Source organism: Hyla sarda, chromosome 5, assembly GCF_029499605.1.
Source record: "Hyla sarda isolate aHylSar1 chromosome 5, aHylSar1.hap1, whole genome shotgun sequence".
In the NCBI taxonomy this organism is placed as follows: Eukaryota; Metazoa; Chordata; class Amphibia; order Anura; family Hylidae; genus Hyla; species Hyla sarda.
In genome coordinates this window covers 48,789,468-48,815,145 of record NC_079193.1, presented here as the reverse complement: position 1 = coordinate 48,815,145, position 25,678 = coordinate 48,789,468, and the positions used below count along the sequence as shown (strand labels likewise).

At 40.4% G+C, this 25,678-nt stretch overlaps 1 protein-coding gene across 12 annotated transcripts in view; it reads left to right on the top strand.

Moving 5' to 3' along the window:
* Positions 1-25,678, top strand: part of PARD3 (par-3 family cell polarity regulator) — a 613,817-nt gene that overhangs the window by 359,808 nt on the left and 228,331 nt on the right. For 5 of the 12 annotated variants that reach the window (XM_056519476.1, XM_056519478.1, XM_056519474.1 and 2 more), the window contains 3 exons: positions 2,355-2,515; positions 7,867-7,911; positions 21,710-21,937. In XM_056519476.1, the coding sequence (XP_056375451.1) occupies positions 2,355-2,515; positions 7,867-7,911; positions 21,710-21,937 (434 nt within the window). The remainder of the gene's footprint in view (positions 1-2,354; positions 2,516-7,866; positions 7,912-21,709; positions 21,938-25,678) is intronic. The other 7 variants (XM_056519469.1, XM_056519475.1, XM_056519477.1 and 4 more) reach the window with 5 other exon arrangements.

Here is a 25,678-nt window from a genome sequence, read left to right as displayed (position 1 = left end):
GACATTATCTCACTAATCCTTCATGAAAATATTATGAAAACAAAGTAATAAGAAGGGATTAATATTAGGAATGTTAATAATATGCAGGGTCACCGGGTGGCTAGTCTCTTCCCAAATCAGTCTTGGGGATGAGATGTGCATCTGCAGAAATCTGATGAATATTTTAGTAATTGGAAATAAGAGGGATGAATGTGTTGGTGGGATGCAGCTTAATGACCGCGCTCAGTAATAAGCTGGACAAGGTGACTTTCAGGACACTTAGAAATATTTGTTCGCTTTATCACCGCTCGGGTCACACTTTAAGTTAATGTATCAGGTACAAGTCTGTAAATTTAATCTGCAATTTTTTTTTGAGCTATAGACATGAAGGAAACTTGAGGTTTTGAAGCGGTTTATGAAAGGAAACGAAGAATAAATGTTGACTAGGATATACAGTATTTAGCAACAGTATAGATAGGGTTGGTGCTGAACATTAACTCTTTAGATATCCTGTAACATAGCCTACACTGGCCTAAAATAGAAAACACAGGACTACACAGATTAATTTGTCTAACATTACACAGTGTTGTACAGTCTTTATTTGTGTTACAGGAAATGTTTAGTTCAGATGCTTTAAGGGGGATCTGAATTTAAGGATTTACTTACTTTTTCCTATGCACTGTGAATGTTTACTTAAGTGTGCTTTATTAGACATAAAAATCGCAACAGTTTGTATGTGGCCAATTTAGTTATTGTTTGTCAATAAATGTGGCTAATATAGCAATCGGTCCACATATGCATAAAAAGTACCTGTCATAAAAAAAAGAAAAAAACTTTTAACCTGTCCTAGAAGCATGTCAAAATTTTTCTTCTGCGGGGGTCCTGATTGTTCAGACTTCGGCCAATCATAAGAACGAGCTGGAAGAAGTCTGCATTGCTGCATGCTTCTCTCTTTTTTTTGTTGCATGATCAAGACACGCTCATAGACTTACATTGCAAGTTTGTCTCAATCACGTGACACGAAGCTGAGAGTGGGAGCTTCTCCCGGCTCGTTCTCCTGATTGGTAGAGGTCTGAACACTCAAAACCCTGCCGATCCAAATTTTTGACATGTCGCCAGGACATATTGAAAGCTTTTTCGAAATGACAGTGGCATTAAATATTTAGTTAAAAACAAAACAGGGAAATTAAAGGGCATACTTTTTCTCCCTGCACTGTGGATGTTTACTCAAGTTTGTTCAATAAAAGACATAAATGTACAACTGTTTGTGTATTATTAGGTTTTTTTTAATACATTGGTGAGTTATAGCACAAACAGACCACATTTTGTTAATAGTCAATGCAGAAATCCAGGTATATTTAGAGGATCAACATACTATTGTAACACAACATTTAATTATAGTTTTAAAGGGGTACTCCGTTGGAAAACATTTTCTTTTAAATCAACTGGTGCCAGAAAGTTAAACAGATTTGTAAATTACGTCTATTAAAAAATCTTAATCCTTCCAGTACTTATCAGCTGCTGTATAATACAGGGGACGTTAATTTTTATTTTTTTTTTGGTCTGACCATGGTGCTCTCTGCTGACACCTCTGTCCATGTCAGGAACTGTCCAGAGCAGGAGAAAATCCCCTTAGCAAACCTCTCCTGCTCTGGACAGTTCCTGACATGGACAGTGGTGTCAGCAGAGAGCACAGAAAAGAAATGAACTTCCTCTGTATTAGTACTAGAATTATTAAGATTTTTTTTTATAGAAGTAATTTACAAATCTGTTTAACTTTCTGGCACCAGTTGATTTAAATAAAATAAAAAGTTTTCCACCGGAGCACCCCTTTAATATGTTTTGGCATTTGTTTAATTTGCAGTGTTAGCATCTTTTAAGAAGGAATTCTGAAATGTTGCAGTTTTAACATTGGCCACTGAGCCTTACAACAGGTTTGCACTTCCCATTCTGTAAAGATCACTATTGAGCAGTGGACATAGCTTACAACCCCCACCCTGGGCAGATTGTGAAACAGAGATACAGAATAAGAAAGTGATGCTTTGCCATGAAAAGTATCAATGGCAATTTAACTAGACTGACCTAGAACTGTTGTCTCATACTGTGGCCCTCCAGATGTTGCAAAACTTCAACTCCCAGCATGCCCGGACAGCCGTTGGCTGTCCGGGCATGCTGGGAGTTGAAGTTTTGCAACATCTGGAGGGACCACAGTTTGAGACCCCTTACCTAGAAGAAACAGGTCATTCATCACAACCTTTTAGTCATGTGTCAATCACATTGCGATAGCGCCAAATATTGCAATTGTTTTACCTGGTTTATTATATTTGTTAGTTACAATTCCGCATCTGTCATGACTACTTTTGTTTTCCTACCAGCAGCACTCTGAGCCCGGATGTAGATCCGTCCCTCGCCTTCCAGAGAGAAGGATTTGGACGCCAGAGCATGTCAGAGAAGCGCACCAAGCAATTTGGAGATGCCAGTCAAATGGAGTTTGTTAAAACACGGAAATCAAAGAGCATGGATTTAGGTAAAAAATGTGTGTATTACTTTTCCTTTTTACACAAACCCAGTTTCCTATCAATTTACACATAGCTACAAATGGACACACTACAGGCTTCCCATTAAGCTTTACTTATGGGATTTTGCCTTGATCCCCTATGAGCAGCTGAGCGTCCCTGTTAGTGTCATCTTTCCAAATGCCTGGGAAATTATTCCTAATAGTTCTAATTAAAATTCCTCCAATGCAATATTTCCATCATCACCGTGCACCGTCTGTGTATGTGGTCGCGTACAGTATCTGGAATGTTAATGCCCCCTATTAAACGCGTTTACAAGGTGCTGCCTCCCAGAAGTCTGATCGGGGGTGGGGTAGTCATTGTTTATAATGTTTTGCAATAAAACTCCTAAGTAGTACATAATAAGATAGGATTTATCCTTCTTGACAACTTCATAGATAAAAGAGCTCAGCGCTTTCCTTTCTCACTCAGCGGATAGATTAATTCTCTAAATAACGTCCCCCCTCGATCCAGCGGGCCCTGCCAGATGATGGGATATGCAGCAATAGGGCAAGCATTGGCTGTGTGTAGGTGACGTCTGCTGTTAGTTGTGATAAGCAGATACTGGGACTTATTCAAAGGTCATCATCTCCCAGCTCCCAGCAGATCATCTGGATCATAGCAGCATTATCTAAAATGCAAGCTGTGAAATATCAGACTCACAGGCTGACGCTCATTATTATGGGTTCACTGAAAAACCTAATCTAAGGATTTTATTAATAAATCTTTCCTTTCACCCATTCACCACATCCTCAGCAAACGTCACCTGACTTATTACTGACTTTTAATCGGCGGAAAAATCCCCAAAAAGTGTATGTGTAAATGTATTTTGTTTGTAGGTGTATATATGTGTTAAGGCTGGATACAGCCTGTATTTATGGGAGGGGTCGGGTTGTCATAAATATCGACACACATAAGTTGGGGGGTAAGTCAGATGTCCTGTTGGCCCACCTTTCTCCATCCCTTATTACTTGTCTTTCAATCTCATTAAGGGAATGCCCTCTTAATGTGTACCCCCTGGGCACACCACTGGACGCAGATTAAGGGAGGTAGGTATGATACTCATACCCTTAGTTGCAGGTTATGTGAGTTAGATATGTTCACACACACTTTGTCATAGCTTAGTTTAGGTAGTTATACATTCCACTCTCTTTTGAAGGCCTTGACCATAAAAAAAAAAAAAAAAAATAATAATAATAAAAAAAAAATATATATATATATATATATATATATTATACAAATGAAAATATATACATATATGTAAATATAATATATATATATATATATATATATATATATATATATAAAAAAATATATTCATATATATACACATATATATTATAAATAAATAGCCTAGACTTTGCATATTTGCTTTCATGGACAATTTCTTTTTACCACAGCCCCGCCAGGGCTAATATCAAAACTGCTCCAACTCATACGATGATCATGTCTCACTATAGCATTAGGCAATGGCACATAATGTTATCTTTATTGTAGTCCATAAGGCATTACTGTCATTAACATAAACCTTTCACATGTCGTCAAGTCCCGACACCTGCGAGTTATAACCGGGTGAAGTACACTGAAGTCCACTTCACTCCCTGGCCAGCCACATAATCTGATTTTTTCTCTCCATTATAGTCTCTGGATGACATGTCAAAAGTTTGTTAATGGCGGTAACCCTTTAATGACTACTATAAGGAGATATTATGCGCCATTTCCTTTCTCTTATAATGAGCATTGTTTGAAGCAGTTGTGATGTGAAGTGTCACTAATATAATTTCTACAATTCCTAGAGACATGTCAAAAGTTTTTTAGTCGGGGGCTTACTACTGAGACCCCCATCTATTGGGAGAATGAGAGGAGTTAAGCAAGCTGTACTTCCCAGTGCCATCTTTGTCTCTACGTCCCATAGACTTATAATAGAGCAACAATCCAAAGATTTCTGGGAGTTGAGAAGTAAAGCATGCTTATCCCTACTCGTTCACCTGATCTGTGGTTGTCTCAGCACCGAGACCCTGACCTATTAAAACTTTGTCTCTAGGACATGTCAAGAGTTTTTTTTTTTTTAAATGACAGTAACACTTTAACCCTGATGGGCTGTGGTAAAGTTAAATTGAAAGCACCACATGCAATGTTAATGTACCTTTCTAGCTTTTATACTGACAAAGAAGCGATTACAATTTACCCATGGACATAAAGTCCTTGTGGGCCCCTATATTATGTAGGGCACTAATGTCAGGAACAACTTTTCTGCAGCCCTATAGGATTCTCATCCAACTAAACCAGTGAAAGTACCAATTCCAGTAACATTAGGAGTTTACTTGTCGGAACGCCACTTTAAGTTTCACAAAGCTTCTCATTTACCAACCGTTTAATGTGAATGGCTATCCTCTGACTAGATTTACAGCCGCCCTGGGTTTACATTGTGTTTATAGCACAGGCGCACATTGATAGATCTCACTGCTGATATTATAATATTAGGTTAGAAATGCGCAGGAACTGGGCAGACTCTTGACATTCGATTCTCTGCTACTGAAACAAAGTGTTTACTTTTAGATTTAATCTCAGCCGCTATTAGTTTAATTGACTGTCTATGCCAGAGTACTTATGAGAGCAATGTGACTTTGCCAGCCAGTGGAGAGCAAGGTATTATTTCACTGGGATAATAAGATTAAATGGCTCACAATGTAGAACTTTAGACGTAATAATAAGGCCAATCAATAGTGTGGCTGGATACAATTATGCTGGATATGGACATTTGCATCTCACATGAACCTGGAGCAGAATTGCCTCTAAAAACTAGCACCAAGATACTGCACTAAAAATGCCCAGGGATTCTGCTTTAACCCCTTATTTTATGGAGACTTTTCCCTGAAATAATGGAAACTGTAACCCACTAATACACAAATAACCTAAACCCTGATTCAGTGCATGTAAGCAAAGCACTAATATAAACTAAACTTGTATCCACTGTTATTATTTTTCTTCCTTAAAGGGGTACTCAAGTGAAAAACTTTTTTTTGTTTGTTTTTAAATCAACTGGTGCCAGAAAGTTAAACAGATTTGTAAATTACTTCTATTAAAAAAAAATCTTAATCCTTCCACTACTTATTAGCTGCTGAATACTACAGTGGAATTTCTTTTCCGTTTGAAACACAGAGCTATCTGCTGACATCATAAGCACAGTGCTCTCTGCTGACATCTCTGTCCATTTTAGGAACTTTCCAGAGTAGGAGAAAATCCCCATAGCAAACATATGCTGCTCTGGACAGTTCTTAAAATGGACAGAGGTGTCAGCAGAGAGCACTGTGCTTATGATGTCAGCAGATAGCTCTGTGTTTTAAAAAGAAAATAATTTCCACTGTAGTATTCAGCAGCTAATATGTACTGGAAGGATCAAGATTTTTTTAGTAGAAGTAATTTACAAATCTGTTTAACTTTCCGGCAGCAGTTTATTTAAAAAAAAAAAAAAAGTTTTCCATCGGAGTACCCCTTTAAGTAGTAGTTAAAGGGGCTGTATCAAATTGAAATTAGGGTTCTCCCCCCCCCCCCCCCCCCCCCCCCAAAAAAAAAAATGCCACTCTTGTCTATGGGTTGAAAATAAGTTTAGACAATTATCTATGTATATCTATGTATGGTGGCCCCCCCTCAACAACAGATATCAGGGAAAAGAAGGGTCTTGATTTACTGTTATCAGGGAGAACAGACGTCTTCTCTCTTCTCCCAGTGTACGATACATGAGTGCTCAGCTGAGCATTTAGGTCTGTGTGGTGGTTGGGAGAGATATCTCAGCCAAACCATTGCTTATTACAGCGCTGACCATCGTAAAGTGCTATTACATCGCTGTTCTCAGCTGTTTCCGGCAGCTTCTAAAGGCAGTGAATATAGTGGTACCTACTGCTCCATCATGATGGGAAATCAGGACCCCATTCCCAAGATCATGCTTGGTCCCAGAAATAGACCCATTGCTACACTTATGCCCCCCCTGTAGATAGGGTATAAGTGTTATAGGCTGGAAGACACCAAAAAAAAAATTTAGCGACCTATTCCCTTCAAGTAAACCAGACTACGCTGCAATACAGGACACAGACTATAAACAAATCACAGCTTTGAACACTGGGTCTTGGCCATAAAGGCCACAAATAGAGCCCCACGGGTTCTTTTATGGAGCTTTTTTTAAGGTACAACTTAAAGGGGTACGCCTCTGCTTAGTGTTCAGAATGCTGGAGCCGGTGCTGGGAGCCAGTGATGTCATAGCCACGCCCCCTCAATGCAAGTCTATGGGAGGGGGCGTGACAGCTGTCACGCCCCCTCCCATAGACTTGCATTGAGGGGGTGGGGTGTGACATCATGAGGGGCCAGGGCTAATGTCTCGAGCTCCCGACGCCGGCTCCAGTTTGTTCCAAATGCTGAGCAGCAGAGTACCCCTTTAAACATGAATGGAACTTAATTTGGACGCCAGAGCCACTACACCTGAATGCAGACACGAGTAGAAGTAGTGTAATACTTATGTTACCAAAATACTACTCATCATCACCCTGCTCAGTGTGATCACTGCATATTTCATCTGTTTGACCCGTATCATCCTTTGGCATTTATTGACTGGGAGCACAATATGTATATATAACTAACTGTGTTCTCTTTCCTCTGAGCTATAATAATTCAGCTTCCATATTTTACCTTTTCCCCAATGCCATTCACAGCTGCATGTGGATCCTTTGTCTCATGGCATTGGGGGGGACCCCCCCTCCGCACTACGTGTCCCCATTCCTTCACCTTACGCTGCTCACTTTGGTGGCCACAGGCAGCGTCGTGTCACATTCTCTCCCATCACTTACAGCAGGTCTGATGTCCGTACACATGGATATTATTGCCCATAAAATGCACAATGCTTTGCCTCAGCATTGACAGATGTGAGCTGGTTTAGTGTGTTTCCTTGTAGGGATGACAGCGCAGATATTTCCTCTAAATACTCATATTAATAAGCAGCAATTAATTGTAATGAGCATCGGCCTGGACAAGATGCATCATCCCCAGTCTGCTGTATGTGTGTGCTAGCAATGATCTGCTTGTGGCATGAACAAATGATGCAAATAATTAACAGTTTTAATTCTCCTAATGTGGGTGACACTAACATGTACAACAATAATAACACGAGTGCCTGTGGTTTGCAGCCAAACTACTACTGCATGAAGGGGTTCAGTCTCTTACGGGGGGATTCTGAATCTGCATGATATGTCTTATATTAATGTTCCAATAATTTGTTTGCTGCATGTGGAATGTTGGCACTAACTGGGCGCTAACCTTCTTACATTTACCTTTTTAACAGTAGCTGACGAGGCTAAGATCAGTGCAATGGCTGACCACAATGCAGGTAAGAGATAATACTGTTGCTATAGAAATACAGGTCAAAGCAGATTTAAGAAAGAAGTACCATTCACATTGCATGTCGGCATGACCTTTGTATGGCTGGCATGCCTCTCCACTCTTAAGAGTACTCATTACAGAATTGCTCTGTTTGACACACGCTGTGAGGATCTGATCAGTGTGTACTTCATTTCTTCAGCAAGTAGAAGTGTACGCTCTGTCCTATTCATGTCCAGGTTCTGGTATTAGATAGGGCTTTTAAATGGGCACTGTCACAGGGTGGGGCTTTTAAATGGGGGAGCTGCACAGGGTGCCTTCAGCTGTTTCTCCACTACAACTCCCAGCATGCCCTGACAGCCAGTAGATGTCAGGGCAAGCTGGGAGTTGTAGTGGTGAAACAGCTGGAGACACCCTGTGTAGATGAACTAAGGGCGGAAGTCGGCCCCCCCAGCAGGCATCAGTGACGTCGCGCCTGCTGGGGAAGTCTGCCTGGTAGTGAGCACACTACCAGGCAGACAAAAAGGCATTTTTTATATAGTAAAAAAAAAAAAAATTAAAAGCAGGGAGGAGGTTAGGGAGAGATGGGCAATAGGCAGGGACAGAAACAAAAAAAAGATGGTGGGAGCTACCCTTTAACATTGTCCTTTATACACTGTCTAAAATAAAATCTTCTTAAACAGAGCATGTCATGTTGATCTGCCAGCAATCATACAGAGCAGGAAACTATTCAGTATAATATATAAACAGTTTATTTAAATTCCCACTTATTCAGTGATCTGCATCTTTCCCTGTATGAGAGTGCATTTTAAAATAACTTTCAGTCACTGAGTAGGCCTGCTAAACCCAGAATCCAGAGAAGGAGCAAATTCCCATAGCAAACCTATGCTATTCTGGACAGTTCCTGACATGGACAGAGGTGTCAGGAGAGAGCACTGTGGTCAGACAGAAAAAACATTTCAAAAAGAAAAGAACTTCCTGTGGAGCATACAGGAGCTGATAAGTACCGGAGGGATTAAGATTTTTATATAAAAATTATTTACAAATCTGCTTAACTTTCTAGCACCAGTTGATTAAAGAAAAAAAAAGGCTTTCCACCGGAGTACCCCTTTAAAGGGGTACTCCCACCCTAGACATCTTATCCACTATCCAAAGGATAGGGGATAAGATGTCTGACCGCGGGGGTCCCGCCGCTGGGAACCCCAAAATGTTGCATGCGGCACCCACCTGTTTCTTGTCCGGAAGTGCTGGGTGGTCTCTGTCACGACTACGGGAACGGAAGTCTGTGACGTCAGGACTCCGCCCCCGTGTGACGGCCATGAAGATGTCTCATGATTTTATGAGATAGGAATATCTCCTTAACAGTTATAAAAATGAAAATATATAGGAACTTCTGCATGATCAGGTTTTATGTTTTCCTGTCCTCAGCTTTAGGTATAACATTTGTTAAAACACAAGGTATAATATTCGTACAAAACATTTGCTCTGCTGTAGTTTTTGTATTGGATCTGCATCCTCTACTAAGAATGTTTGCCTGACCCTGAACTTACACCTCAACTTTTCCTTAACGGGAAGAATTATGCGGTCGCCATTAGCCGATAAATTATGGCATTTAACAGCTTTCATTTTTTTTTCAATGATCAGCTGAAGAAAAATGACTTCTGAGTAATAATGTTTTTTTTTTTTTTCCTGAGCAATTAAAATAATGTGGCGGCTGCAATTATGAGTTTCTGTGATTTATTAATCCGCTTTGGCTTCTGACCTTTGGAATGCTATTTTAATTAGGCCGAAACCGCTCTTATGTGGGAACATCGCTCTTGTATTGGATACACTCCATTTGCACTTGCTGCTCTGCCGGCATTTTTAGGTCTTCCAAATCTGAATGATTCTCTGTCTGAAATCCAGAAATTCCAGGAATAATGTATTTTTGAATATCAAAATAACAAAAGAACATATATTACAATAGGTTCCAAGATATGCAATTCAGCAGAAAAGACGTAAAATAACCTTACCTTAAAGTGTATGCCCGCAAAACCATTTCTTTCTAAGTATTGTGTAGTAGGATTAATTTATAAATATATAAATTTATTAATATTTATAAATATATTTTTACTGCAGTCTTAAAGGAGGTATTCCAATTCAATTTTAAACCAAACTGCATACTTCCAGGAGTGTAAAAATAGAGGGTACTTATTTTGTCCGGTACACTCCGTTGCCTCGGTGTACTTACCCTGATGATGCACCCTCTCAGCTCTGCTGATGACGTTCAGATAAGTCCAGCCCATGTCCTCTTTTTTTTACCACCCTTTACTCCATTTGCATCCGCCTACCCGATTTGACCCATGGCAGTTAGGTATGGGCTTGACTTACCTGGGCACTTTCCATTTTGGGATACAATCCCGTGGCTACTGGTGCCTCATTTGCATAATAAGAAAAAGGCCAGCCCTCTCTAGCTATGTGCTTATTCACAACCATGTTTTCCTGCTGACAAGACTGTTTAAAATTTACGCTCACCAGTCAACCCCAATAAGGCAATTCTCACACAATGGTATTTCTGAACGAAATCCTGCGAAAAAAAATTCTGCTCAAAATGTATTTGTTTTGAATGAAATGGTGCTGCTCTATGCACACAGCGGAATTTCAGTGGTTGAAATATCTCATGCGTAAAATACAATTCCTGCCTCAGCTGAAAGAATTGTCATGTCAATTCAATCTACTTGGAAATGCATTGCTGTCTATGGAGACTGTGCATTTTCAAGCATTAACATCGTTTTTAAGGTTGAAAAAAGACAAGAGTCCATCGAGTTTAACCTAAAACTGAGGCTGATGCCAATTGCTCCATGGCAGAGGAAAAATTCCTTCCCAACCCCGATATGGCATCGGGATAAATCCCTGGACCAACATTCTATCCACATGAATCTGCTATCCATAACCTCTTATGTTACTACTATCTAGAAGAACATTCAGGCTCCCCTTGAACTTATTTATTGAGTCAGACCTCACAACATCATGTGGCAGAGAGTTCCATAGTCTCACTGCTCTTACAGTAAAGAAGAATCTCTGTCATGATGGTGAAACCTTCTTTCCTCTAGACGTAGAGGATGTCCCCTTGTCGTGGTTACCGGCCTAGGTATAAAAAGATCACTAGAACGATCTCTGTACTGTCCATTCATATATTTGTACATAAACTAAATAACCCCAAGCTTGATGACTTCTCTTGGTTCTGTAATCCCCCCCCCCCCCCCCCCCATACCATCAATTATCTTTGTCACCCTCCTTTGTACCCTCTTCAGTTTGACCATGTCCTTTTTATATACAGTCCTAATGCCAGAATGTTCCAGTTGGCACCTTCTGCTTGCGGAACGTCAGTCCGTGTTTTCCGGATGGACATTCCTGCAAAATTGTCTCCATGGCTCAACTCTCAGGATCCCAATGTGTTACCTTTAAGTTGAGTTTTTCCCATTTCACAGTCGTACAAAGCTGTAATGTTTACCCAAAAAAAGACCGGTGACTTCGGGATCTCTCCGAAGACGACTGCTCATAGGATTCATCTTTGTGTCCACAGCCAAATTTATTGGGAAATTTATGATTCGAGGATGTACCTGTTTCCATCATAACTATACACCTCTCTGTGTAGTTATCCAGACTCCGACAATTGTCCTGGTAGTGAATTATTAGGACGTTGGTCTGATTGGGGTCATAATGATTATGTGTGGGTCCAATCATTGAAGAGTTTAAGACCAGACTGACAGATGAGGAGACGCTATAGACTGGCATCATAAGTAACTGTGCAGACAGATAGCTCCGGTAAGGAGATCAGCCAAGATGCAGCAACATTGACAAAATACACTGCATATCTGTAGCACAGTGATGAGAGAAATCATCCATACGAGGGTACAGTATCCTCCCAGAAAAGTGGGCTCTTTATTATGGCTTCATTCATCTCTAAGGTTATATAGAGACATAATTCGGCAATGTACATGAGGCCCATCATGCAGTAAAAAGCTTTCTAAGCTGGTTTTCTTTTTGCCCTTTTAAATGTAATTGACATCAATTGGAGAAATAGCTAAATAATGTTATCTAGCTGCTAGTTCTTGGTGTTCAGGGGGAGTCTGAGGGTACATTCATGCGAAAAGGAAATGCGGAAAATCTTCTGCCCTGGAAAATATACAACATTTTAGCAATCAAATCACAAGTCATGCAGATATGGTGTAGAATGTGTAAATACAATAAAAATAAAATAAAAAATAAAAAAACTCAGTACTATGGTATACAAGTGTTTTTTCAAACCAGTGTGCCTCCAGCTGTGGCAAAACTACAGCTCCCAGCATGCCTGGACAGCCTTCGGCTGTCCAGGCTTGCTGGGAGTTGTAGTTTTGCCACAGCTGGAGGTCCCCTGGTTGGGAAAGCACTTATATATATACAGGGTTATTTAAATTGGATGATGCAAATTTATAGCCGCTGTATTCATAATCAAGACGCACTGTTTATGCAAATTTTATCCATTCACTACAAATGCTCAGTGATTACCGTATGGCTTTCTAAGTGTACCTGTCCTTACATAAGATTTTTGACATATCAAGAGATTTGACTGTTTTGGCGCTGATTTTTTCAGATCTCAACTGATCACTAGAACAAGTGGGGAGAGTCTCTCCCCACTATGTCTATGTGATCGAGATGATATGTACAACAGTTGATGACAATAAATGATCATTGGAACCCTTTATTTCCCATCCACTAAAGTGCAGCTTGAAATGTAACTTTTATTAAGTTAAAGGCACTTTTATTAAATGGAAATTACTTAAAGGGGTTATCCAGGGGAAAAAAAATAAAAAATAATAATATATATATATATATATATATATATATATATATATATCAAATGGCTCCAGAAAGTTAAACAGATTTGTAAATTACTTCTATTAAAAAATCTTAATCCTCTCAGTACTTAAGAGCTTCTGAAGTTGAGTTTTTCTTGTGCTCTCTGATGACACGTGTCTCGGGAACCGCCCAGTTTAGAAGCAAATCCCCATAGCAAACCTCTTCTACTCTGTGCAGTTCCCAAGACAAGAGATGTCAGCAGAGAGCACTGTTGCCAGACAGAAAAATAACAACTCAACTTCAGCAGCTGATAATCATTGGAAGGATTAAGATTTTTTAATAGAAGTAATTTACAAATCTGTTTAACTCTCTGGAGCCAGTTGACATATATATATAAAAAATAAGTTTTTTTTTCCTGGAATACCCCTTTAAAACGTTTGTAATATATTGATAAACATGTGCTTGTACGGAAATGTGTGGTCGATTTTTCGCATACAAGAAGCGTATACTTAGTTTAGGCTGCACGCTTGACAATGTAACAACTTCCCTTGACACATCATAGAAAGATTAGATGAATAGTGCTGTTAAAAGAATAATTTCATTGACATACGTTAAAAAGCACCAACTAAAGATCTTATATTTACAAAAGATCTTGCAATATTAGCCTATATAGAGGCAGTTTGACACACAGAAAAAGAGCAATAGCTGCTGAAAAAATAATCACTTTATTTAAATCATGTTGTAAATACAGGGAAATTGAAAATTCTAAGAACAAGCAAGGAGCAGCGTAGCTAAACAACCTTAAATCACATAGTATGTTTTACTAACCATATGAAAAAAGTACATGGGGGGAGAAAAAGGGTCAGTATACACCTAATAACTGTATAACTGCAATAAGGTGCACTGAGGGTCTGGGACAAGAGTCCTGATCCTGACCTAGTGGTACGAGACTCTCTATTATTGTAAATGCGCATACAGTTGTACCATACACTCACCCATGTGGTAAGCTGACACTGGAAAGGGTTCAAAGACGAGCAACCAAGGTAATACGAGGAATGGGAGGACTACAGTACCCAGAAAAATTATCAGAATTAGGGTATTTAGTTTAGAAAAAAGAAGGCTTAGGGGAGACCTAATAACTATGTATAAATATATAAGGTGGCAGTACAGAGATCTCTCCCATGATCTATTTATACCCAGGACTGTATCTATAACAAGGGGGCATCCTCTACGTCTAGAGGAAAGAAGGTTTCTACACCAGCACAGATGGGGATTCTTTACTGTAAGAGCAGTGAGACTGTGGAATTATCTGCCTGAGGAGATGGTCAGGGTGAACTCTGTAATAGAGTTCAAAACAGGTCTGGATGCATTTTTGGAGAGTAATAACATCGCTGGTTATGTATACTAGATTTATAAGGACAGAAGGTTGATCCAGGGATTCATTCTGAAGCCATATTTGGAGTCGGGAAGGAATTTTTACCTCTAGTATGAGTTTTTTTTTTGCCTTCCTCTGGATCAACTCAGTAGGGACTCATTAGGGATATAGGTTGAACTTGATGGACTCTGGTCTTTTTTCAAACTTATGAACTATGATATGAACTATGTTACTATGCCTGCCCCAACGTACGTTTTGTCTGGCTTGACTTTATCAAGGGATGTGCAGTAATTGCTACCATCTCCGCTATTTATGCGCTGCTGTAAGTGGCGTTTGGCACCAAACAGAACTGAACCTTTGTCAGCGCATGTGCTGGGTCCCGGAACAGTCCCCCGCCGCATCACAGCAACTGCACGCAGGTCCCGGAAAACGATATACAGGCTGGTACAATAGAAAAAACGTCTTATTCAGGAACACTGTGCCCCTGGCTGACTATAATACTTGGCCTAGTTGAGGAAATATTCCTTACATCTGGGTACTGTCCAGTGTCCTGATTTGTTTATGTAAAAAATGCACAGATACTTCTAAAGATATAATCATATACTCTCTAGATTAAACGGCTGATTTTCCGCATACCAGTCCGCAGTGAAAATGCACCGTAAATGTTTCAGGCCGTGGAAGGTGATCAGCATATGTTAGGTTAAACAACAAAAAAAAAGGATAGCATGCACTCACCGATGGGATAGTGTCTAGCAGTCCAAAAGTCCGGGATCACGAAACAGCATTCTGGGATGTGCTGAAGCGCTCAGAGGCAACGCCGCTGGCGTTGCCTCTGAGCACTTCGGCACATCCCGGCATGCTGTTCCGTGATCCCGGATCTTTGGACTTCTAGACACTATCCCAGCGGTGAGTGCATGCTATCGTTCTTTTGTCATTGTACTTGTTGATCCTATATCTGGATTGTGTGCCCGCTGCAGGTGTCAGCTGCATTTCTACTAGATCCCAGATTGTGATGACCAGTGTAATCTCCCAGCGGTGATTCCGGAGCGTTAGATTTTTTTTTTTTTTTTTTTTTTATTGGTGTGCTCTCCCCTAGTATTCTTTTGCTACGATTTTTAGATATTTTAGGTTAAAGGGGTGTTCCAGGAATTTTTTTTATTTGACTATGCTACAGGGGCTGTAAAGTTAGTGTAGTTCATAATATGGTGTCTGTACCTGTGTGTGATGGTTTTCACACAATTCTGTGATTTTCACCCCAATATTTATTTTTAACAGCATACAAAATGACAGTTGTCTCAGATTTTTCCCAGCTTGCAATGCGGCCGACACCTGACTCACTAGTCAGCTGATGACAGGGAGCCTGTCTGCTTCAATGGGTGGAGCGATCGCTTGGTGGGAGAGAGATCAATCTGCAACTAATGCAACAGCTGTAGGCACCCTGATTGAAAAGCACAGGTCTGCAGCTCATTTATGTTTCAATGGGTGGGGTGGCTGATGTGTGGGAGGGAGGAAAATGTAATTCTGAGATTTGTAGTCAAAAAGAGAAAAGTCAAACAGGAAATAAAAGTTCACAAAAAGCTAGCCACAGTATTATGGTAATCTCACAACATAACCATTTAGCCCCAAGACAATCGCAGATCCTTCCTAAGCATGTCTATTACTGTCTGCCAGGTACATACTAAAATCACCTTATGGTGGAGAACCCCTTTAATACCACACAATCCTTTCTTTTACTCGCACAAATTAGATTTGTCCTGCCTTGTAAAATAAGTGGTTTGATAAAAGCATCCTCTGTCCGGAGGGTCGTGAGTTATGATGTTCAGGGGGGAAAGGTCAGGTCTTTAACCACAGAGCCACCTGTTTGGGATAAAGATAAATGTTTTATTAAGGAGCTCAAGTCAGATTGAGGGAGGGAGATGCCTTATAATGGAAGGATCTGTCTCAGAGTTATAAAATAATTGTATTTCTTGCTACGATTTGAAAGGGTTAGAGGTTAACACATTCCACGAAAAGAGATGGAAAAGAAATATACAACTGCGGGGAGAAAAGTAGGTGTCAAAATGATGTTCATAATAAATCTTTGTATTTTTCCCCCTTTTTGTTTAGATTCAGGCCACTTGTGAAAACCTTGTTTTGGACACTTGGGTTGAAAGCTGTTAGATGGATAAGCGGTGTAAAGTAAACCTGTCCTCGGGCCGACAGCATAATAGGCCTTTAATTATTTTTCTCTCTAGTTTATTTGGGCTGTCTGATCTTTCTGAATGTTTAGAGTTGAGAGCAAAGGTTGGAGTGAACTTCGGTGGTAAACCGCAGATAGCGTATCCAGCTGGAAGCATCTACTAAGATACGCCAAAGCATTAACACCTTCTGTGACAGCCTACAGGCCCTTATAGGGTTAAATTGGCCACACACACAGTGATACCTCAGGCCAATATGTCCAGATTGATCTTTGTTTACAATGTTTGGAAATACAAGTCTTTGAGTTTGGCGTTCAGGTTTTTCATGAACAGGGTACTCCGGAGGGGATTTTTATTATTTTTTTTTCAAATGGTGCCAGAAAGTTTATACAGATTTGGATATTGCTTCTACTGAAAAATCAAAATACTGCAAGTACTTATCAGCTTCTGTATGCTCCAGAGGAAGTTGTGTAGTTCTTTCTGGTCTAAACACTGTGCTCTCTGCTGCCATCTCTGTCTGTGTCAGGAACTGTCCAGAGCAGGAGAAAGATATTATTCTCTCCTCATCTTTCGAGGCAAAGTTGGGGAGCCCCCTTACACTTTAGATAGTTGGCTGGTTTGAGTGAACTTTTGAGTGAACCTTAAGTCCTATAGTATAGCCATAAGTTTGGTCACTTAAAAAAAAAATATTATAATAATAATTGGTACATTTCTTACTATGAGAAACCTTTACTTCTGACTTAGACCGAGACTGTAACTTTATGGACAATTTGCTATTTTTTTGTCTCCTTCGCCTCTTTTTGATTTAGATACATGTAGAACTTTTGTTAGAGGAGGAAATATGGATAAAAACATTTTTCATGTGAGTTTCACTATTTCCCCCCCAAACGAATACATTTGCATTGCTGGTTTTAGCCTAGATTTCCTTTATTAACCTCCTGAGCAGCAGAGTATTCCTGACAATACTGTATAATCAGACTATATTTGACCTTGGGTTGCCCTCTGGGTAAGTGGCCAATCAAAGTAGCACTTAGTATTAAATGCTCTGATTCGGCTGATGATTTCTGCAAGGTAATTGCTATGAATTCCAATCGGATTTAATAGTCTGCTTGTGCATGAGAGAGAACTGCTAAAGTGCAGGTGAAAGCAGAAAGATAAAAGAATTAATACAATTATTAAACTTGTAAAATATTTATTCAGTGGAAAGGTATTTAGCAACTAATTCTAGCAGTATATTTGCCTGAAAGAATTTCCCATGGTACATTAAAGTTATCGGCTTACACCGAGGATTAGGCTGTAAAGTCAGTTTGTTTTTTTTTGCTATCAGATAATGTACAGTTCTCATATGCTGTAAAAAGTATCGGCTCACAATAAAACTTACATCTGCCTAGGAATGTTTTTCTTCTTGGTCTGCAGAGTATTTTTCTAGTTCTTTAGAGCCGCTTTACCTTTTGTAACTTTGGATGGAGAATTGATACCACTGTCAGCTATCTTTGAACCCCTAGGCAGCAGTCTTTAGTCACCCAACCACCAAGCAAACAAGCAAACATATCAAGTATAGGGAGACTGGTATCAGACAGGAGAGAGCACAGAGGAGTGCTATCAGACAGGAGAGAGCACAGAGGAGTGCTATCAGACAGGAGAGAGCACAGAGGAGTGCTATCAGACAGGAGAGAGCACAGAGGAGTGCTATCAGACAGGAGAGAGCACAGAGGAGTGCTATCAGACAGGAGAGATCACAGAGGGGTGCTATCAGACAGCGAAGAGCACAGAGGAGTACTATCAGACAGGAGAGAGCACAGAGGAGTCCTATCAGACAGCAGACAGCAGAGAGCACAGAGAAGTGCTATCAGACAGGAGAGAGCACAGAGGAGTGCTATCAGACAGGAGAGAGCACAGAGGAGTGCTATCAGACAGGAGAGAGCACAGAGGAGTGCTATCAGTCAGGAGAGAGCACAGAGGAGTGCTATCAGACAGGAGAGAGCACAGAGGAGTGCTATCAGACAGGAGAGAGCACAGAGGAGTGCTATCAGACAGGAGAGAGCACAGAGGAGTGCTATCAGACAGGAGAGGGCACAGAGGGGTGCTATCAGACAGGAGAGGGCACAGAGGGGTGCTATCAGACAGGAGAGAGCACAGAGGGGTGCTATCAGACAGGAGAGAGCACAGAGGGGTGCTATCAGACAGGAGAGAGCACAGAGGAGTGCTATCAGACAGGAGAGAGCACAGAGGAGTGCTATCAGACAGGAGAGAGCACAGAGGAGTGCTATCAGACAGGAGAGAGCACAGAGGAGTGCTATCAGACAGGAGAGAGCACAGAGGAGTGCTATCAGACAGGAGAGAGCACAGAGGAGTGCTATCAGACAGGAGAGAGCACAGAGGAGTGCTATCAGACAGGAGAGAGCACAGAGAAGTGCTAGCCCACCCTAACTTACTGGACTTCGTCCATGCCTGTGCTTCAGTTTGGACAAAGCCATCATTTTATAAGCCATGATTTAAAAAAAAAAAAAAAATGAAGGAAATAACATTTTCTTATTAAGTATATTACAAAGTTTGTTTTGCCAAGATGTACAACATATAAAAGTTTTTGAATCTGACAGTGCCCATTTAAAGATCCAGTTGTATTGAATTATTAAAGGGTTTGTTACAAATGAGATAATACAAACAAAGGGAAACGTAATTAACGGAGACAAGGGTGCAAGGAAGAAGAGAAAGGGGGTGGTGGGGACATTATACCAGTCAGTATCTGATATGAGTTCCAGAGACCCACACTTTTCGGTGTTTTGGTAAAATTTCTTGTCTCACATGAGTCAGACTTTTTTTTTTTATTTATTTATTTATTTTTTAATCCTCATCTGTTTTTCATCCGGAAACTTGTCCAAGTAAGGATTGATTTAAGGACATGAAGGTTGGTGTAATGAGGCTGGCATCTTCTGTGAGCGCTTGTCATTTCAGTGCTATCTGTACAAAGCATCTTGAACTCGCACTTGACAAGCCAATGCTAATTAATAAGCCATGTCTGGGCTTTCAGTAAATGATGGCAAAAGGCATAAGAGTGCCCTGCTGGTTAATAGCTGCATGCCAAAGACATTCTCTCCTTTCGGATATGGCTTTGTAGTGGAGACATTTTAATATGTATTAAAAAAATAATATATTTTAGATCTATTTGAAAAAAATTCAGAATTAATGTAGAGAGGCCTAGAATCAATAGATATGTGCCAACATATTCTGCAGCGCAGTTTACAATACAACTCTTAAAAAAGCAGATACTTGCCCACAAGAACTTACAATCTATGAGAATGTCTTTTATTAAGTCTCCAACTTCGCAGTCTACAGCACTGCTTCCCAACCAGGATGCCTCCAGCTGTTGCAAAACTACAATTCCCATTGACAGCAATGGGGACTCTGCTGCACTAGAATCTTTAAGTGTTATTTCTAAGTGGAATTACACTTGGAACTTCTGTAGTGTGAACCCAGCTTTATCACTGTCAGATCCAAAAACCTTTTATATGTTGTTACTGAAAATGAAAGACCTTTTGTAAAATGGTTGTTTAAAACATTTTGAATATTTAATAAAGAAAACCTGCTTCTAAAAATCCCATCACTAGAGGTGCCAATACCTACTGGGACACTATCCAGTCCTGCAGCAACATAATCTTGTCCATGAGTCATGGACAAGGCTGTATGAGCAGATACACCAATCACCTCCCACCACGACAAGGGAGGGACACGCCCCTTTCCCCTGAGATGACTTCTAACACTGTGAGCTAATGAAAAGAGGGATTTTTATAATATACGTGATAAAGGCATAAAATGTAGATGTACATGGTCAGGATTAGGTGCTGGGTAACATTATTATTATTATTAATTTATTTTTTTTGGATCTGACTGGTACATTTTTAGAATTATCAATTAGCCTGAGCCACTGGTGCATTATTTGTACTGTCTGGACCAGTGTTTCCCAAGCAGCATGCCTTCAGCGGTTGCAAAACTATAACTCCCAGCATGCCCGGACAGCCTAGGCTGTCTGGGCATGCTTTGAGTTATAGTTTCGCAACAGCTGGAGGCATGCTGCTTGGGAAAGACTAGATTATTCTAAGTTTCCACTGTCCTTAGGCTATGTGCACATGACGGAATGTCAGAAAATTTCCACAGAATATGCCCGCGCTATGACCACTCAGGAATGCTCAGTTTCCATGGACATAATCCTAGTATAATCCACAGAAAGAATAGACATGACTATTCTCTCCCAGAATCCCATTGAAATCAGCGCAACTTCCGAGCGGAATATTCCAGCGGATTTACCAAATTTTGTAAGCTGAGGCTATATACACATAAAATATAGAGAATATATATATATATATATATATATATATATATATATATATATATATATTGTGTTATCATTTACTAATATTCATAATAATGTAAAGGAAAGTTTTCCATTATTCTAAATGACTCTTCCATCACAGATGACATAAGGGTCATTGGGCAGTGGTCCTAAAGGAATTCCTTGATGAATTAGTTGAATTCTTGTAATTGTCTAAAGAGGTTTTGTGACAACCCCAATGGGAGGTGTAATGACAGCCTTTTTGTCACCAACCCCCACCTATAGAAAAAACCCACAAAAGAACTAAAAGACAAAACGCTAAATAGCATAATAGCAAAAAAGATGAAGCGGAGCACTCACCAGGTTCTTATGCAGGTTCTTCTTTATTGCTTGTTAGGCAAAGCGGGGTGAGACATACAGGGGAGCAGATGGACGAGATGCAGGGGTATGGAGCTGGCGACGACCGTTGCGTGCCGAAGCGCTCTGGTCTGACAAAGCACTTTGGCACGCAATGGTCTGTCGCCAGCTCCATACCCCTGTGTCTCGTCCATCTGATCCCCTGCATCTCACCCCGCTTTGCCTGACAAGCAATAAAGAAACACCTGCATAAGAACCTGGTGAGTGCTCCGCTTCATCTTTTGTGCTACTCTATTATACTGTTTAGTCATCTGTGTGATGAAACCTATAGAAGATTCCCAGCAGCTTCCAGGGGCCATGTAAGTACTGTCAGTGAATGCTAACCTAGTGGTGCCAATGGCATAACCCATATATTTACAAGCTATTGCCTTTAGTAAGAAATTCTAAACTCTTTATTAAAAGTTATATTTAGCTCAAAAGAATTTCGGGATCAATCACTTTGCATATCTTAAAGGAATGTGTGTGATGTGCTATGAAGGGGCCACAACAAAAAGGCATCACGGTAACGTTAGCCGATTCGGCGTCTCTTTCTAAATGACACGACTAATAGATTTGTGCTTCAAACAACTGCTGTAAAGAAATACGAAAAGAGCGTGTAATAGAAAAGACCTCCCTGCAGAATTTCAAATGATCGTCAATCACGTCTTAAACTAATCCCTATTAACTTCTTTCTTTTGACCTTTTTAAGGTTCCCCCAGCAGAGACGTGGGACCTTCATTAGGCCTGAAGAAATCCAGCTCATTAGAAAGTCTGCAGACGGCCGTGGCTGAGGTGACTTTGAATGGTGACATTCCTTTCCATCGCCCACGCCCCCGGATCATTCGAGGACGAGGCTGCAATGAGAGCTTCCGAGCGGCGATTGACAAGTCCTACGACAAGCCACCTGTAGACGATGATGATGAAGGGATGGAGACATGTAAGTCATATTCTGCATAATCCTTCCGTATGGGAGGACAAGGTCGGCCCATAATCATTTAGTTTTAATTGGTGCACTCCTTTTATTCCTACCCACAGCTGGTAAATGAGAACTGTGTCAATTGTATCTTCATCCGAGAGGACCAAAGTATAGTTAATATGTATCAATTATAAAATAGAGATAGTCCGGACTCGTACAGAAACTTCTTGTTCTGCAACTCTCTTCCCAGACGTTTCCTGCTGGCTGGAAATGATACAGAACAGACCTTGTTAGTGCTTATTTCCATTTTCTCATCAGGTCCCAGAGTAGCAATGTACCCAATTTAGACAATTGATTTTTTTTTTCCTTGTGGTAGAATTAGTAAGGTTTTATTGAGGAAAGTTCAATACAACAATCCACTTAATTGATTAAACACAGAAAATCCTGAGAGTGCTCCTCATCTAAAACCTTGTCATAGACCAATGCTGCTGGGAACCTTGGAAATACAGCATTTTACTCCAGACAGGAATCTTATGGTGGCACATCTCATAGTGCACTTCTTAGTTTCTTACTTTCATAATTCTTGTGTATTGGCCATTGTCGAAACAGTGTTATTTTTTGTTTAGTCCGTATCACAGTTGCTAAATGTTCTGAATATGCCGTATTGTACTTAGTTTGGATGTGCAATCCTGGTAAAAAAAAAATATTGTCCCGGGCAATTCCTGGTGCAGTCCACTTCTTATGATTTAATCAGTCACATGACCTGACCTCCAGTCGTTATCCGATCAGGTCTAATAGCAGGAGATCAGGTTCACTGGGAAGTTCCCTGTACTTGCTACAGATGTTGTACCGTAGAGGGAGCAAATGCACTGTTGGTAAGAAGATGTCACAGACAGATAGACAGATGACTGGAGGACAATCATGATCCCACACCAGTTAGTATTCTCATGGCTCAAATGGGGTAGATATTGAATGGGCGCCTAGTGGATTCCTCTAACATATCATATTCAATTAAATAAGTACATGATCATTTATTATTTGGTATTATAGAGCGAATGGGAGGGTTGTAGTAATAAATAGTTAAAAATCTGCAGAATGCAGGGACAAAAATATTAGTTTCATTGTTCACGCATAAGTTGCAGGCAGGTGTGGTGCTTTCTAACTCAACTTTACGGTAGGTCCCACACAGCGCATACGCAGCGTATTTGACACTGACACACAGGTCTATTGCCAGTAGTCACAGAGCGACGGCAGAGCGAGCTCCCTTTAGCTCTGTGTGTCCGCTCGCAGCAGCAGATTTCCTAGCTACAATCAGAAGCAGAAACACAGAGCTACTCAACAGCAGCAGAGGGCTCCCTCTTCAGGCATTCTGTGACTTCTGGCAGCGCATCCGCAGCATCAAATACACTGCGGATGCGCTGTGTGGGACTCTACCCACAGGAATTGGTCATCACTTTTATGCTACTTGAACCTTAAATCACCAGGGTGGTCTCTCTCCTCGCCTCTCTGGCCTTGATTGTTAGACTTTTTCCTCTTCGGCTATAGTGAAAGAATGAACAATCAAGGTAGACGAGACAGGGGGATGTCACCAGGGACTGCCCCAAATGGTCCAGGCAGCATGAAAGTGGTAAAGGGTTCCCTTTTAAGGCCAACTATCACTTAGTTAATATGGGGTTAATATAAAATATGTATGTCCAGAGTTCCTGTTGTAGTATTTGATTCTCAGTCTTTTTACAGCTACATATGTCTGTTACATAACATCTACAGCTTTATTATGTTAGCGGGTAATCACAGAAGTGGCAGACTTTGTGATCTGCAGTTTGGACCACTTGATTGATAAAATTGCTTATTTTGTCTTATGTAATAGTTTTGTGCATTTTTAGTGTTTGTGGAATGTTGTCTGCTTCTTGTTATTCAAAATAATTGCAGGATTTTATGAAATGCGTTCTGTGAGCGACAAGAATTAGTGAGGAAACAGCGTTTTCCTGGAAGCACTTCTATGAGCGACGGCATGTCACTAATGACTCTAAATGATGAATTGTGATTATTTCTCATTCTGTTTCCATACATTACAGCCGCGCCTTGCCCCTCTCCACCCACCCTACATCTCTCTGAATTACTAAATTACGTTTGCTGAGGCCATTACACAATGGGAAGTTTCCTTATGAATGGCAACAAATTAGATTAGGTTTTGTCTAGCCATGAGAGGCTAAATGTCAGCCCGTGCTGGCCAGTCGCAGGCTGAGAGGTTAGACTTGTGTAAAGTGATCCTCACGAGATTGGCCTTAAGGGTATCACTGTCATATTTCAGACAATGGAGAAATGTGATGGTACATTGACGATATCTTAGTGTTCCTGTTTCTGGCTAATTAATTTAATAGTCCCTATAATGTGACTTTAATACTATATGTACAGTGGGGCAAAAAAGTATATGGTCAGCCACCAATTGTGCAAGTTCTCCCACTTATAAAGATGAGAGAGGCCTGTAATTTTCATCATAGGTATATATAGGTATATTTCCACCATAATTTATTTACAAATTATGGTGGAAAATAAGTATTTGGTCAATAACAAAAGTTCATCTCAATACTTTGTTATATACCCTTTGTTGGCAATGAAACGCAGGACCTTGAAACGCAGGGGGACTGTCTGGTACTGCATGATTTGAGTCCCTGGTGGCGTTGTGTGTTACTGATGGTAGCCTTTGTTACTTTGGTCCTAGCTCGCTGCAGGTCATTCACTAGGTCCCCCTGTATGGTCCTGGGATTTTTGCTCACAGTTCTTGTGATCATTTTGACACCATGGGGTGCGTTCTTGCGTGGAGACCCAGATCGAGGGAGATTATCAGTGGTTTTGTATGTCTTCCATTTTCTAATAATTGCTCCCACAGTTGATTTCTTCACACCAAGCTGCTTGCCTGTTGCAGATTCAGTCTTCCCAGCCTGGTGCAGGTCTACAATTTTGTTTCTGGTGTCCTTCGACAGCTCTTTGGTCCTGGCCATAGTGGAGTTTGGAGTGTGACTGTTTGAGGTTGTGGACAGGTGTCTTTTATTCTGAAAGCAAGTTCAAACAGGTGGCAGTAATACAGGTAACGAGTGGAGGACAGAGAAGTTACAGGTCTGTGAGAGCCAGAAATCTTGCCTGTTTGTAGGTGACCAAATACTTATTTTCCACCATAATTAGCAAATAAATTCTTTAAAAATCATGTGATTTTATGGATTTGTTTTCTCATTATGTCTCTCATAGTTGAGGTATACCTATGATGCAAATTACAGGCCTCTCTCATCTTTTTAAGTGGGAGAACTTTCACAATTGGTGGCTGACTAAATACTTTTTTCCCCCCACTGTATATGTAATGTTTTATCCCTTTTACTTTCAACAAATAGCCAACATATTCTCAACAGGCCCCTACGTTGTCCGGACCGAGACCAAGAGAGCATCCTTTTTTCCCTCCATTGGGGTGGTATGCACTTACATATGTGCAATGTTTTTTCTTTTTTTTTTTTTTTTTTTTTTATTTGAAAATGTTTTATTTTCCAATGTTAAAACAGAAATAACATAAGAATTAAGTAACATGTGCAAGTGCAGAAACTGCGAACAAGGAAAATGTCATAGTACAACGGTATAAGGCAGACAGTACCTAAGACCACAAGAGTGGAGCATGTGAGGCACAGAGACGGTTTGCTCATTCGTGATAGACCGTGTCAAACCATTAACCATAAGAACATAAGGCTACATTCACCTCAATAAGTAGAAGGCATA